Source organism: Copadichromis virginalis, linkage group LG7 (assembly GCF_057382275.1).
Source record: "Copadichromis virginalis isolate Kocher_CV1m ecotype Utaka linkage group LG7, C_Virginalis_male_GT1.1, whole genome shotgun sequence".
NCBI classification, from domain to species: domain Eukaryota; kingdom Metazoa; phylum Chordata; class Actinopteri; order Cichliformes; family Cichlidae; genus Copadichromis; species Copadichromis virginalis.
The window spans coordinates 46,140,617-46,156,564 of NC_140624.1; the positions used below are offsets into that span (position 1 = coordinate 46,140,617).

Below are 15,948 nucleotides of genomic sequence, written 5' to 3' on the forward strand. Positions count from 1 at the left end.
CGCGAGGTGGATGTTTAAAAATCTTTCTGCGCTGAAAAAAAATTGAAACGACTTTAGAAAAATAAATACATAGTTGAGAGTTTTTCTGTAACAAGTACATATTTAAATATATATGTGATAAAGAATATGTGTTAAAAATTTATCACGGTGGCGCGTGCGCTCACCTGAACGCGTTGCCTCGCGTGCACGCTCACAAGCACATTAAGGGCTACAAAAAAAATTTAATTATTGACTCTTAAGGTGCACTCAGTCTGAAATGACGTCGCTGATATAATGCCGTGTCAAGGGCAAAAGAGTAATCGGGAAAGTTCCTGGAAACGGAGTGAGCTGGGACGCCGCGGATTCCGCAGAGGGTTCGCTGCCCTGCTCCGCGCACACCGAGAGAAACGCGACAGATGATCACCCGGTAGTTACCCGGATTACAGTCACAGCGGAGGACTGGAGGAGCCATTCATCCTGACATGAAACTTGAGGGGAAAGTATTTGCGACAACAACAACAGCAGCAGCCGCAGGTAAATTCATGCGTCATGAATTATAGCGAACCCAAAACTTCACTGCAGAGGTCATAGTTTTAACCAGTTTGAGCACTTTCTTAGATGAGTAGATGCTTTCAGTATAGAAAAGTGAAAACACTATAGGCTTACGTTACGTGTAAGAAAGTTCCTGTTTATGGTCCTGAATACATTAACACTTACTGATCATGTTTTTATTTGAATTCTAGGATAGCTTTGCTTGATGATCAATATGCTTTTAGGTTTTCAAGAGGAAACATTGTAATCTTATTACAAATATACAGAGCTAGTTATGGTTGAGTGGTTCTGTGCCAAAGTACACAGACTATACATTGTTGGTTTACTTTTAAAATGCTTTATTTAGATATGTTATTGCACACATACAGTATGTTTTATGTTTTGTTGTGCTTGGGTTATTTCCTAGGTGTGAGCCTTGGTTTACCGGTTTCTGTATAAAGCAAACACAACTACTTGAATCAGCTTCCTTCTGCACTCCAGACTTTTGGGAAATCTGTCATAGCCATGAGCGGGAAAGGGTGTCAGCTCCTGGTGTCACCTTGTAGTGTGTCCCCATCGCTAAGTGTGATCAGAGGACACCAGTCCCAGTCCATCAGGATGCCTGTATCTTCCTCTCAGCAGAGCAACCTTAGTTCCTCTTCTGGGAGAATGCAGAAAGTGAAAAGAGGGACGGTTCATTCCTTTGCCTCTGAAGAACAGGGTGAAACTCATGTTATGCTGCCAAGCCTGAGTCTTCGCAGACAGGTGTTGACCAATGGAAAACATCTCAACATGCCGAGTAGATCCCCACACCAGCAACCACCTACTCAACATCCTATAAACACAAAAGGGGCAACTGCCATACAGACAAGACTCTCTGACAGCTTTAAAGGTAAAAAAAAAAAAAGTCTACCCAACTGTAACTAACCCACTTGTGTGAGGAAAATGTAAATGAGACTTTCTAGCTTTAAAACAGTGCAATACTCTGAAAGCCCAGCTCAGCACACAATCTGTCTCAATTTTAACTGAGAAATCAGGGTGCACATATCCCATAAAAAAATAAAAAATAAAACAATAGCAATAATGTTTTCAAACTTCTTCCCTTCCCTGGAGCCAAAGGTGTACTTTTCCTCTGCATTCTTGACATCTTCTGTATTTTTTTTCCTTTTGTTAGACATCTTGTTCTCATATTTACTAACAATTTACCAAGCACAGGGCCTAAAAGTGCAGTTTTCCACAGAAAAGTGCAAGCAGATGAAGAGCTCATTAGTGATTAACAGAGCAGATAGTGTCTCTGTCCTGGTTGGTGAGGGAAATAATCTGCTCTATAATATTAGTTAAAGAACAGCCCACTTAATGTGCGGTATTTCAGTTTGAATTATTGTTTTCAGTGGCTTTTCCTGACAGTGGCGTAATGTTATTGCAAAGCTTTAAACTGATTTGTGAACATTTGTTTTTGCTTAGCTTGCATATCCCTTGTGGATATTTTGCTTATTTAATTCTGGGCTTGTGTCCAGCAGATTGCTCTCTGTCTGGGCCTACCATGGATGTATTTGGTCAAGCAGCTGCTGTTAATGTAACAGTGACCAGCAGTCCCATGGCTCTTGTCAAAGGCCAGCCATATACTGCAGGACCCGCAGTGCCTCACCCTCCTCTGCAGTCTCACAGTGTGCCGGTTCCCTACTCTGACACCAGGTGAGTGATATCAGTAAATGTTATGTGCCGATAAAAGAGTTAAGAGTGTTGCTCAAGTGAATCACAACCGTTTTTTTCAGGTCCTTACTGTCCAGAGAATCCTTGGCATCCACCACCCTCAGTCTGTTTGAAACACAGTCAATGTTTAGTGGCAGACATGACTGGCCATATGGTTACCGTGTGCTTCCTCCTCTGGGATTACCTCAGTGCTCTGCCCAAGCCAGCGAGGGCGGCGAGCAGCTCAGCCTTTCTCCTGGCACAGCCATGTCGGGCACGACCATATCCGGTGGCACAAGCACTTCTGCCTCCTTGCCTTCATACCTCTTTGCAGGTGAGGCCGGAAGCCCCAGACAGACACGCGCTAAGAAGAGAGCACTCTCCATGTCGCCTTTGTCAGATGTCATGGGTATAGATTTTAACTCCATTATACGCACATCACCTACCTCACTTGTAGCATATATCAACGGTTATACCTCTCCAGCCTCCCACCCCACACTCTCACCTGTTCAGTCCGAGAGTTACGGTCACTTCCTGGGCGTGAGAGGCCGCTGCATCCCACAGAGCCATCTGTACAGCATGACAGGCTCTTCACAAGCTCTGGCCCCGCAGTCGACATGTGGAAATATGCAGATGCTTGAGGAGGGAATGGGCCTGGAAAGCCAGATGGCTAACATGGTGGTGGAACAGCAGTGCCTCCCAGATGAAGAAGGGGTGCTGGAGAAGACCTCAGACAGCTGCAGCCCAGCCGCCAATAAAATGCTGCTACCTCTACAGTTAGACCCATCGCTGTTGACTCCTGTCTCAGAATCCACTCCTCCACATGGGCCTCCACCACCCTACTACTCACACCAGCACATTCACCTCTCCAGACATCAGTGCAAAAAAAAGCCCCTTACTCAGGAGCCTGTCACAAAGGGTGCCATTCCCCCAGTCCATCCCAGGCACGGGGTCAGTTTTTTACCCCAGATTCCAATGCTGGAGGAAGAAGAAGGAGAACTGGAGGAGTATGGGGCTCACTGCTGCAGGTGGTTGGACTGCAATGCAGTTTATGACCAAAAGGAGGAGTTGGTAAGGCACATAGAAAAGCTGCATGTGGACCAGCGGAAGGCTGAGGATTTCACATGTTACTGGGCAGCCTGTCCACGCAACTTCAAGCCATTCAATGCACGATACAAGCTTCTTATCCACATGAGGGTCCATTCAGGAGAAAAACCCAACAAATGCTCGGTATATCTTGCAGACATTTCTATATTCATTCAAGTTTTCATGCAACTAAATTCAATATTTTACTTTTTTTTTTCATTGCCTTTTGAAAAAACAAAAATGCTGCACGCTATCTCACTTGAAACAACACGCAGATAGCAAAGCTTGCTTTTAATCAGATGAATATTTATTTTACTCAACTGGTGAAAAAAACTGAGTAAATACAGTCAAAGCAAGTAGACAATGAATGTCAAGGCTCGCTGCTTTCAGTTCGGATTGTTGCTTCAAAGCCACCGTGCCTAGTTTCCAGCAAATTCCTTCATGTGCTCTGAGTTTATAGCCAGTGTTTAGATCAGAAATATAGGGTCCCTCTCTTCTTCTAACTTAAGCCATGGAATAATTAGCACAGCTCTGTGATAATTGACATGGGAGTTAACTCCATTATATCCGTATTATATCAGCACAAAGGAGGCACAGAACAGAACTTTAGATCTGGCATGGCACCACAGCCCTCTCGTAGCGACTCTGCCTGTCAGCTGCCAGGAGTTTGCCAGGTCACCATCTGACAAACTTGGCGGTGGTTCTGGGGAGGTTGATGCCCTGTAGTCAGGAGCTGTTTGGCTAGTGAGACAGACTTTATCCATCCATGATTATTGATTGAAGATTTGTGTCTCCGAGATAAGTGATGTAATTCTCTTAGATCTGTTGCGGTTTAATAATCTATTTACTGGTTGTTTTTTTCCATCCTAGAGTCAAAATCCAATGTAAAAACAAGTCTATGAGTCCATATTCACATTGTTGCACCAAATTCCTTCTAGAAGTAAGTCACAAAACTTGGCAGCCATCATTTACCAGTAAAAAATTATACTTCTACCACCATCTTTGCCGTTGTTGTATTCACTCAGAGATTTCAATTCAGGCTGTGCTTTGAGCTAAATGATAACATGTAAATATTAAGCAGATATTATCTTTTCATAAGCTTTTAACAGAAAAATTGTAATACAAAAATTTGTGATAACATCTTCTAGTTTCTTCTAAATTGGCCTGTTGGGATAATGGTAGTTACAAGTCATCCTCATAAGACCACAAAACCCTCTGAAAATATTATAATAAGGTTAGGTCTAAAGATACTTTAAAATTTTTAATGCCTGGCAGTACAGGAGAAAAAGGTTGATGATCAATAACAATAGCCAATATGTCTAGTTATATCAAGTTTTATGTTGCCTTTTCAGTGGACAATTTCCTGTAGTAAACAGCTTGAGTCACCCTGCATTTCTTTATATTTTGCTTGGAAAATTGGAAACAGGCGCAGTGACTAATTTAAACATGCTCAGACATACATGGAAAATTAGTTCATGAGGCAAAAAGACAGTTTATACAATTCTGATGAGCTTGAAAATCAATATTTGGTATGATCGCTGTTATTCACCTTTATTCTTCATAATGGATTGAACTCTCTTAGGCAGCTTTCATGTGATTTATTTAAGTAGTCTTTGTAATAGTTCTACAGAGTTCTTGGAGGACGTTCAATGCGTTTTACTTTTTGTTCTGTTCACTTTCACAATGATCCCAAAGTGCTTCAATAATGTCGAGCTCCGGGCACTGCGGAGGCCAATCCATGACTGATAGTTTGGGCATGCATTCATTGAACTGGCAGTGTGTTTGCCATCAGAGTCATGCTGGAATATGAAGCCACTGGCAGTCAGTTCCTTTCCATATAGCACTGCATGGTGGATTAAAATCTGGTACTTGGTGATAGTATTTTTTGTGTTGACACTGTGACCATCACCAACACCATAACAGAGACAGATGACTATAGGCACTAACTGTTGTACCTGTCTCCTGACATTTTTCATATTGGTGAGGAAAATAATTTAATTTAAAGTATGGAGCAATTTCTTCACAAGACTTGTTGCTACTGATTTTCAGGCCAGTTCTTGTGTAATTTGGCATACTTCACCCTTTTCTCCCTTCCTTAAGAATTTCTGATCAGGCTTCAATGAACAGTAGATGGACCAACTGAAGGGCCAGATGGATCTCTTAGGTCCTATGCCCGGTTTTTGCTGGAAATTTTTTCTGTTTTTTAAGGACGTGACTTTTAGATACTGTTCTGCTTTAGAGTTTGGCCTTTTTTTTTTAAGTTTGCAACTTTTTCTTTTGTCCTTCACATCAGAAAAAAAATACAATTTTATTTTTTGGCATTTTCCATGGACTTATCTTTTTCAGTTATTCAGTTTTACTAAAGAAATGGGAACAAATTACATGTTTTTGTGACAGGCTGCTAGTAAAGAAGTTCACAAAGATACAATTTAAAATTTGTTCTTTGTTGAGTACAACCTGTTCATCCCTTGAGTAAGGTCGCTATTTAGTCTTGTATGATTCATAAATCGATGTCAAGTGGCTTAAGAAACAGGTACAAGGATTAAAACTGAAAATGAGTTTTTAAAAAAGCAATTAGAAAACTTTGAAAGCCTGGAGAACTATTACTCAAGACCACTTTAAAAAAAAATTACAACAAAGTCTGGCAAAATATAAAGAAATGAGGGTTGGTTCAAGGGGATCGCTGAAGTAGTGAGGACTCATTGCCTGGATAATGTGGCTCTCTTCAGCCACTATTTGTTGAGATGTTTTATGAAAAGACATAAATGTCAAACTACTAAAATCAGTAGAATATGTTACCTCGGACCATTAAATGTCTGGACCCAACACGTTTGGTAATTGTTGAAATATTAATAGTAATAAAAAGGTTGATACTATCAACACGTCTTCACTTTTACTTATAGTCAGGCAGGTAAAATAAAATGTTTGAATTGTATTATCTGCTTTGCTTTGTCATCACTCTCGCTGTGAAAATACCAAAGTAAGTTGATTAATTAACAAACCACCGGCCAAACATGCTTCATGTCTCTGCTTTCATCAAGTTAATTTTTAACAGCGTGCATGCCTGCTGTCGACCTTTTGATCCAAAATACTCACTTATTAGTTGAAACCAGGTCTGTTGCCATGGGGCTGCAATCATTGGATGGGTTTGCATTCCCTGTAATCATTCAATAATGATTCAATCCAGTGGGTACAGCCTACTTCCTAAAAGCAGAACTGATACGACGTCTGCAACAGAATAATTCTAAGAATATGGAGAAAACACATTTAAACGTATTGCGCATGTGCCTTAATAAGATATTTTTATTTAAGGTCATGGCTAAACATTATTGCTGTAATTCATTCTTTTTTTTCTCTGCTTATATGAACATATTCATTAACCAGAAAACAATTCAAAGGTTATTAATAAGGTTTTTGCTAGATATTAGAACAAAGTGAGAAAAGTTAGGAGAGCGACTGATACATTTATATTTAGAGAAACTGACATCCAGGATGTAGAGCCTTGCTTTTCTCAGGGAATTACTGGCAGGTAAAAAAAAATGCTTTATAGGTTTATGAAATGTTCAAGCCCGCACCACAACAAAGAGGTAGCTCTTGTTACACAGTAAAGATAGGGCAGGCCCAGACTTGCACCTGATATCTGACAGTCTGTTTAATGATGATTGATGAGTTTGTTAATGTATGCCTGGGTTTGTGCGTCTCTATGATTTAAGCATGTAAGATTTTAAAGGGATAGTTTGAGTCCAAACAACAGGTTTTCACAGCAATGATGTGGCAGCAGGATTATTTTTATTTATTTGTTTTTTTATATATATTCTGTGCTGTTTGCACAGATTGCATGGCTCCTCAGGTGGTAGAGACATGCCTCGTTCTCTGGTATGAGTCGCTTGTACATTGTGGAAGCAGTGTTTTCTAATATCACCACAACTCTGAACGTAATAATTTAAAAAATATATCCATCTTACTTACCTTACCCAATTTTCATTAATCAGAATTTGAAATATGACAGATTGATAATAGTGTATATCAAGTAAAAAAAAAGAATTAATTTTTCTTGCTTTTCCTTCAATATCAGCCAGTGTCTTTTTTCGATGTATGATGATGAAATTGGAGTTTCTTCACTTTAAATGTCCTTACATGAGCCACTTGTAACCTGATCATTTGCCAATGCCACTAAAGGCATGCCTGATGAGATTTCAGGTCTGGCAACATTTTAAGAGCCATTTTTACAATAGTTCAGAGTGATCTAACTCAGTCATCACTTCAAAATAATTCATATTATTTTTGTTTGTTTGTGTTTTTCTGAGAGGCTGCAGAGTCTCACTTAAAATGTTAAATTCCATGTGAAATTTAGAAGTAAGTGACGGCAGAGAGAGAAAAAACAATAGTAGTCAATACGATCAAGAAAGGAGCAGAAATATCACTTGTGAAACAGCGAAGAGTGGATTCCAGAGTGAATTGACCTCAGAGTAACACTGGGCACCGGGCAGAGTCTGCTGGCACAGACTGGAGCTGTCATTGTTCAGCCAGGGCATTAGTACCTGCCAGGGCCTGTCAGAAGCTGGCTGTAACACTCATCAACACTGAGGAGCCATACTGCTTTCTTTTCAGGCCAAATGTCCCTTGTTACAGACTAAAAAGCCCCCTATGCTTTATGAGAGCTTCGTGAGACAGACAGAAAGAAAGAGAGTTACACAGTTACCTTCCCTTCAGATAGTCCTGGAGTCCTGGCAGGGATTCAGCTGCATGCTGGTTCTCACTTGTCTGTCCACTGTGGCTCTGAGAGACTATTTATCTCTGTCTGTGCTGTTTTTTTTTCTAGAGGCAATTTGGTTTGGGGGTATTTTGTTAATTCTTTTCTTTACCGTGTATTTAGGATTGGTCTATTTTGCCAATGCAACCCTTTGTAAGGGAACAATTCTCATGCACTGAAAGAGGTTATGTAAAGCATTTGATTGGTTGTTCCATTGTACCGTTTTGTTACGTTTTTAATGCAGTGAATTTGCCTGAAGAAATTATTACGAATTCTTTGTATCCGGTCTTCGGCAGCCTGGACCAAATGCGTTTTCCAGCTTCCGTGCAACGTGCAAAAAATGATCGGCATAACAGCGAGTTGGAACAATAGTTTTGCTGGAAACATTTAGCAAACTGTGATGTGAAAAATATGTTGTTGTGAGGTTAATTGCAAACAGTATGTGCTCGTTAGTGTTCTAGAGAATAGATGTTGATAATAATTAGCAGTCGTGATGAAAAAAGATTAGCAATTAATTTAGCCTCGGCAGTGATGACTGAGAGGTATCAGTATGTGAGGAATTCAGTGTTGGAGGAAAAATAACAATATCAGACATGGTCTATGTGTTTTGTCCATGAGGCTTACTAAAGACATTCCAAACCCCCCTGTGAGCAGGAAGAAGGAGAGTAAGGTCCTGGCCTTACCAAAGACAAGCTTTGATGAGTCACATATTTCCACAATGAAGTCAGTGTGGTCACATTATACTGCAGAAGTAGTTGTTTTCTTCGTTGGAATTACCAGGGCATTAGTATTTTCCAGAAACTCCAGCCACTGAGCATGTGGGAGGTCATGTGTATGATGCTGTTGCAGTGTATTTCTTTAATTTTTAGTCATCAGATTTACAGTAAATCTATCAAGTCTACTAAAAAGTCAACTTTTTTCTTTTACTTTTTTCTTTTTTTTTTTGTTGCAACCAACTGCTGTCAAGGTGATACAAGGCAGAAGATTGAAAACACACAAGAACAAAAACAATAGATGTATGAGTGTAGAAACACTGACCCCTGCTGGTGTTGCTACCAGCATCAAAGGTATTAATTTACCTCAAATTTTGTATTTGTGAGAAATGTAAACCGGGGGGGGGGGGGGGGGGGGGGGACTATGATGCAGAGCTTCAGAGGAGAAGGGTTTATTTAAAAAAAAAAAAAAGTTTATTTTAACAAAGAATGATCTTTTCAAGAGCTTTTACTGTTTCCCAAGGTTGAGCATAGAGAGCGAGGGCTTGTTGAATGGATTACCATTCTGTTATTATTATTAATTATATTTTTATATATAATTATATATAATTATTCCTCTTAATTTCTAGTACTTTTGCAAATTTGTCACACCTAAATATTTCAGATTATCTTAATATTAGGAAAGATTACCTGAGTAAATACAAAATGCTATATAAATCATGCTTTTATGATTTATTTTGTTAAGGAAAAAAGCTATCCAGGGCTACCAGGTCCTATATATGTGAAAAAGGTCACTATACTCAGCTTTCCCCCAAAAAAAATGTGGTTAAGCAGTTAACTCGGAGGGGAGGGGCAGTTACTTTTTCACACAGGGCCAGGTAGGTTTGGATAGTTTTTTTTCCCTTAATAACCAAAATCATTATTTAAAACCATTTTTATTCACTTGGGTTATATTTGTCTAATATTAAAATTTGTTTGATTATCTGAAACACTCAAGAGTGACAAATGTGCAAAAACTAAGAAATGAAAAAGGGATCAAATACTTTTTCAGTGGACTGTAGTTGTATGTGCCTTTTTTCCAACAAAAATAAATCCTAACGCTTTCCAAACACTCAAGACCATTTTTCAAAACATTTGATTTATATGTACAATTCCACACAATGATTACAACCTTTGTACGTAGATGACAGTGTTCTTGCATGATATTAAAAACTGAACTTGCTGTTCACTACAGCAAGTTCTAATTCTGATTACATAACAAACTTGCTGTAAAATCACCTCAGTCTCCCCCAAGTATTTGTCCATTCTGAGGTGTTACTGATTCAGAGCTCATCTCCAGTCATCCATGAAACTAGCAGTGAACAGTAAGGCTTACTTGAATGTCAGCTAAAAATAATGGACAGTAAATTTTCTGTTCAGTATTTCTTCGCTCTCTTAGGTCAGCTGCCTTTTGTCAGACACTGATATGCCAAACACATACTCAACAACACATTGGACTATTTTTTTTAAAGTGCTATTTAAAATGCTGCTAATCTGTGAAAACACTTTTACTGTATTTTCAGTTCGAAGGTTGCAACAAGGCTTTCTCTCGGCTCGAAAATCTAAAGATCCACCTGCGTAGCCACACGGGGGAAAAACCTTACCTTTGTCAGCACCCAGGCTGCCACAAGGCTTTCAGCAACTCGAGTGACAGAGCTAAGCACCAGCGTACACACCTGGACACAGTGAGTGGCAACCCAGCAACAACATATGTACAATTATGCATGGTATTTCAGTAATTTGCATCATCGCGGGCTTACGTGTGTGTTTATACGTGCTTGTGCAGAAGCCATATGCATGCCAGGTGCCTGGCTGTGCAAAGCGTTACACTGATCCCAGCTCCTTGAGGAAACATATGAAATCCCACTCAACAAAAGAACGACACTTACGAAAGAAGGCAAGTACCATGTCTCCATAACACTGCAAAGAGAGTTGTTCTTGCCAATACATTACCTACAATGCAGAGTATTAATACCCAGAAACATCACACTGAGTGAACAACGTACCGATCACTGACTGAAAAATTAAACTGGATTAATAAAAGACCTTATGTGAACCTCAGTGAGTGAGGACTACCACACTTTTTTTCAATTGTTAAATTATGAAGAGAGAAGAGACCACGTTAATGAGAGAGCTACACGTTTCATTTCATTGTGCTTTCTTTTATCTTAATTAACTCAATGTGAAGTGCCTTCCATCCCACTCTGTTTACTCTGCAACTTAAACGTACGCAGAAAAATGTACTTCACTTCAACTTGACTTTTATTAACTTACATGTAGGTGTGCAAGCTGTTAAATAAAAATAACTAGCAATATACTTATGTTAACATTGGCATAACGTGCACAAAAGCTACATGCAGTTTTGTAGTTTGTTCTATTTCGCAGCCTTTATTTTACACTTAAGGCCACTCCATTATATAGTTTCTCTTTAGAGCCCACAAGTGTTGCAGTTTGGATTTTGCCACGAATGGGAGCGATGCTCTTTAGCACTCAAAGTTTCTGTCGCCATAGATACGGACAAAAGAAGATAAGTTGTTACTAAAAAAAGGTGACACTTTATAAAAGTCTTGCATCTTCTCAACTTTTTTCATTTAGAAGTTAAATAACGAATCTTTGTTGTACATGTGATTTTCAAGAACAGCTGGATTTTATATTTGTTTGAGATTAACGACACGTGCAGAATCTTTGCCATATACAATATAGCAACACTCACGAGGATCTTATAGCCTTTTTTTTCTCCGTCTTTGTGAATTTATGAAGGCCGTAAATGGTCCAAAGTACAATTAAAAGGGCTTTCTCAGATACTGAAGTGATGAAACTAGGTCCAGAATGGTTTGGCATGCGTCATATCTTGGCCGGATTCCCACTGAAGATGCTTTGAATTAACCTTAATATAGCTTTTGTTTATTTTCATAGAAAATAATAGCTAAACTTCACTCTGTATGACTGACTTTCCATGTTAGCATTTAAACATTCAAAAAATAACAAGTGCTCAATGTGACCTGTCACATCAGGCATGAAAATAATGTCAAATATGAGAGACTTGAAGGTGTTTTACTCACACATAAAAAGAAAACTAAAGCTCACCACACATTATTTCATAACATTTCAAAACTATTCATTATAAATGTTTAATAGCTGTAGAACTAGACACTAACTATTACAACAATGCCAATACTGAACTGTTATCATCACTCCTTATGTTGTTTGTGTTTACTTTTTATTTGTATAGATAAAATCCACTGCTGATGTGACCCAGGACACCCTGACAGACTGTTTAACCATCCACCCTCTGCAGCCAAGCCTCTCTCCTCTCGCAAAGCTAGACAACAACTTGAGCCTATCGCCTGGTGCCTCCCATGAGTCATACTCCGGTATGTGTAAGCTGTAGCTCTTTGCATTAATGCAAAGTTATATATATATATATATCTCTATCTTTGCATTAAGGGGGGGGGGGGGGGTGTAAAGTAAGCATATGTCCCTGCAACCATGTGCACATAATAGGTTTATCCATTAGATTTAGGCTGTGGTGGACAGCCCTGAAGTGTCTGTCATCCCTGTTCCTCAGCTGCTCCACAGGGAGAAGACTCCTGCAGCAATCCTCACCTGGGTCTGTTGATCTCCTCCTCCTTGCAAGATAATTATAGGTACTGCTCCATCTAGATTTTGTTTAATGTCATTATAATCATCTCACTGTTATAGGAATAGCTTCATTTTCATGTTTTATATTTAATACTGTGAAATTAAAACACATTAGCTTCAGTATTGGTGTCGTCTTTTCATTTTGTATTCCCACTGGCACAGTTAGAAGTCTAACCATGACTGATTTAAATTCTTCACAAACCTTTCTCTCTCTCTGTTTCTCTCTCTTGATTAACTGAAACAGTCGACTTAAACATTGGTTGTCATGGATTCAAGACTCTAAGCTCATAATCAGAATAAGTTTAAAAGAAACCACCCTGATGAAGGAGTCCAAAGGCTAGTTGTTTTTTGTTCTTGTTGTTGCCGTTCTTTTTTTATTTGGTGTGTGGGTGGATCATATGGCAGAGGAGAGGCTTCTTTCTTTTTTTTCTTTTTTTTCTTTTTTTTTGGGGGGGGGGGGATGACCAGCAACTCATTTTACTTGTGGACCCATAGGAAAACATCCCTTCATCTATACACTTCAATGCATGTGATAAAGGATTTCTGTCGTCCCGAGCAGCCAGATGCTCACGACTCCTTGCTGGCATTTATTGTCCTAATATCAGCGGTAGGCCGAAGCATTCACTGCAGGACGCGGTGTGGACATTCAGCATGTGAAAGAAAACCTTACTTTGCCTCATTGGTCTCAACTGCTAGCATTAATGGATGCTATAGCCACCGACAAGAGTAGCTGAGGAATTCAATAAGTGAATCATAAAATCCCCAAAAATACAATTTAAGGTTGAATGGGAGGAGAGGGTGCTGTAATTACCTTTTAGACGTTAAATCAATTGTAAAATCCTGGTTGCCATTTTTGTACACTTTTCTGTGTTTCCTTTCAGTTTCCACTCAGTCTGTGGATTGTCTGCAAGCTTTGGCCTGTTTATACTTGATAAACTTGATAGACACAAGCAGACATGCTAATGTGTTACTTGGCCCAAATAAAAGCAGAGGAGTAGACTGCAGTGGGCCTTGGATGATATTTAAATGTACTCTTTCTGCAATTACAAAAAACCCTGTATATTTATAAAAGTAATGTTGATGACTATTTCTGACTGGTAGAAAGTAATATATGAAGATTAAAAGAAAATGCACGTTGCCTGGAGTAAAGCAGGCAGACTGTTTTGCTTACACTGTGATGGTTGATAATAGCATGAATGAGCTTGTGCTGCACAGATTGCAGTGTGTAGATGGCATGGTGTAATACATCATTAGGTACCGACAGAGTACATATGTTATGCTTAGACGAACTACCAATCACAGCGAATGAATCTGTATGAACTCTGTAACTTAAAAACCTGAGATTAGCAGCATTGCACATGCTTTTCCATTCAGAGCAGAAAATAAAGAGCGCACGTGTCTTCACTGGCGAACAAAAGTTATGTTAGGCAGAGAATTAAAAAGAGAAAAAGGTGAAGCCAGCTGCATGGGAAGTCGTGCCACATATGAAGTGAAAGCTGTAATTCTTCATTCATTACATGAATGTAGCAAAGATTGAGTTTGAGATGACAGCAGGAGATGTTCTCCATTCTTTTAAGTGGTTTGTAAAATACAAGCAATATATAAAAAAAAAAGAAAAAAAAAAAAAGAAAAGCTAAGCTAAGCTAATTTATATAAAATGATCTTAATTCTACAAACAAGAGTATTCATTTTACTGTGAAATATTTCAGGTTTGTTGATCCTTCCCCTTGCCAGCTCTTCCCTGGGGACCAGTGCAGACCTTGTTCTTCCACCTGCCTCCCGCATCCTCCCTGTGGGACATCCCTGCAGAACAGCTGTGATTTGAAGCAGGTTAGCCAGCCTCCTGACATGGCAAATCGCAGCCCAGGTTTGAAATCACATTATTCTTCAAGTTTGTCAAAATACTCATGTAAACGCAGTTACGCCCGAAGGGAGGTTTTTTTTTGTTGTTGTTGTTTTTTCTGAGAATGTGAAGAGCCTATTAGCAAATGTGTGGGCGGTTTGACAGTCTGTTTAAATGGATTTTCTCACATGCACAATAATCGTGCAGTTTATCTTTATTTTTATGATGTGTAGCAGGTGGCTGGTGATTTTTCTAGTTAGACATAATCAGGCAGCTTCACTTTGTGTACCTTTAAATAGATATCACCTTACCTCTCCCCCCCTCCCAGTCTTAACAACGACGGTGTTGTTTACAAGGTGTTCAGAAACTGTTTTTTAGGTTTAATGCTGATTTTCTATTGGATTATAGCATTATAGTATCTAAAAACTACATTCTTAAATTGTGCTCTTTGTCATAGTAAGAATGAAAGGGTGATGTGGCTTGTTCTCTAATGGAATATTTGCTTATGACCGTATGCACATTCATACCTTTAATGACGGCCTCTCTTCAGCTCGTAATCATCCTAACAATGTGAATCAAGCAAATCTTTAAATAACCTCTACATAAATGCATGTATTTTTATATTTCCGTGTGTGTGTGTGTGTGTAGGATTTGGTGTCCACTATCAAGCAGAAACTTTAGCTGCTAATCAAGAATTACATGGAGGGGATTTCTTCAGTGTGATGGACCAGGACACAAGTCACATCTCCTGCATCTATACAGAGGGATGATCTGGCTCACGTGTGGGTTCCTTTCCTTTTGAACCGCTCTGTGTTTAATGAGAAGAAGACATACGTGACACTGGAACCTGGAGGAAGCTTCTTTTACAAAAGAACATTGGATCATAAAACAGCTCCCCTAGTTAAGTCAAAATTGAGGAATTGACTCTTACACCCAACTGCGACTAAATTCCTGTAAATGTACCGTACTGTCTGACTCAACACCCAGGCTCCTATTCCCAGTAATCAATGTAAATTAATGTCTGTGCCTCGAAGATTTTTATGTTTAGAGTAATTTAGGTTATTTCCTCACTTGTGTGCAACAAGTAGTGAGCACTTTGAGTAGTTTATGTTGGCATTTTGCATAATATTGAACACTGCGATCAAAGTATGCAAGGAACCGTTTATTAAGGTTTTTTCTTAGAATCATGGCTGTGTAACTACGTAGCAAGAATGCCTTTGACTATGATGTTCATGAGCTGTTGTTTGAGCTGTGAGTGAACAATGATTTTAAATGTTTTTAAATATTTTTTATTAAGCTTTTTCCTTACTACAGTTTGTGTCCACACAGCAAGAAAATGACATTGTGGAACCCACAACTGGTAAATGAGCCTGTGTGCCAGAATTTGTGAAAATGATGACCTTACTATTTGTGATAAACCATGTGGATCACTTCAGAAGATTCTTTGGTGTGTATCAAACACTAACACCTTCATCTGCACCACTGATTTTAAATGGACATCTAAAAACATGTTGTTGGGTTTTTTTTTTTTTTGGGGGGGGGGGGGGGTTGCTTTGGGTTGAGCTGGTAGTGGAAGGGTTTTTAAGTTTTATTACCACGCAAACAAGCAAGCACAAAAATATATTGTATTCGCAATTGACATAAAGGTACTTTTTAAATCTGCAGCAACC

At 39.1% G+C, this 15,948-nt stretch overlaps 1 protein-coding gene across 1 annotated transcript; it reads left to right on the plus strand.

Annotated features, from left to right (window-relative positions):
- The first annotated feature begins 946 nt into the window (after positions 1–946).
- glis3 (GLIS family zinc finger 3) lies at positions 947–15,751 on the plus strand. The gene is made up of 9 exons (XM_085465225.1): positions 947–1,402; positions 2,028–2,205; positions 2,286–3,432; positions 10,317–10,478; positions 10,580–10,690; positions 12,026–12,167; positions 12,362–12,440; positions 14,145–14,302; positions 14,927–15,751. The coding sequence occupies exons 1-9, from the start codon at positions 1,036–1,038 to the stop codon at positions 15,046–15,048; spliced, it is 2,466 nt and encodes an 821-aa protein (XP_085321351.1). The 5' UTR covers positions 947–1,035; the 3' UTR covers positions 15,049–15,751.
- Positions 15,752–15,948: the final 197 nt, after the last annotated feature.

Bases quoted from the DNA above. Each gene is read 5' to 3' on its own strand.
- glis3 (XM_085465225.1), top strand. From the start codon at position 1,036: ATGAGCGGGAAAGGGTGTCAGCTCCTGGTGTCACCTTGTAGTGTGTCC. The intron at 2,206-2,285 runs GTGAGTGATATC...CGTTTTTTTCAG, and splicing joins GTTCCCTACTCTGACACCAG to GTCCTTACTGTCCAGAGAAT. The intron at 12,441-14,144 runs GTACTGCTCCAT...GAAATATTTCAG, and splicing joins TCCTTGCAAGATAATTATAG to GTTTGTTGATCCTTCCCCTT.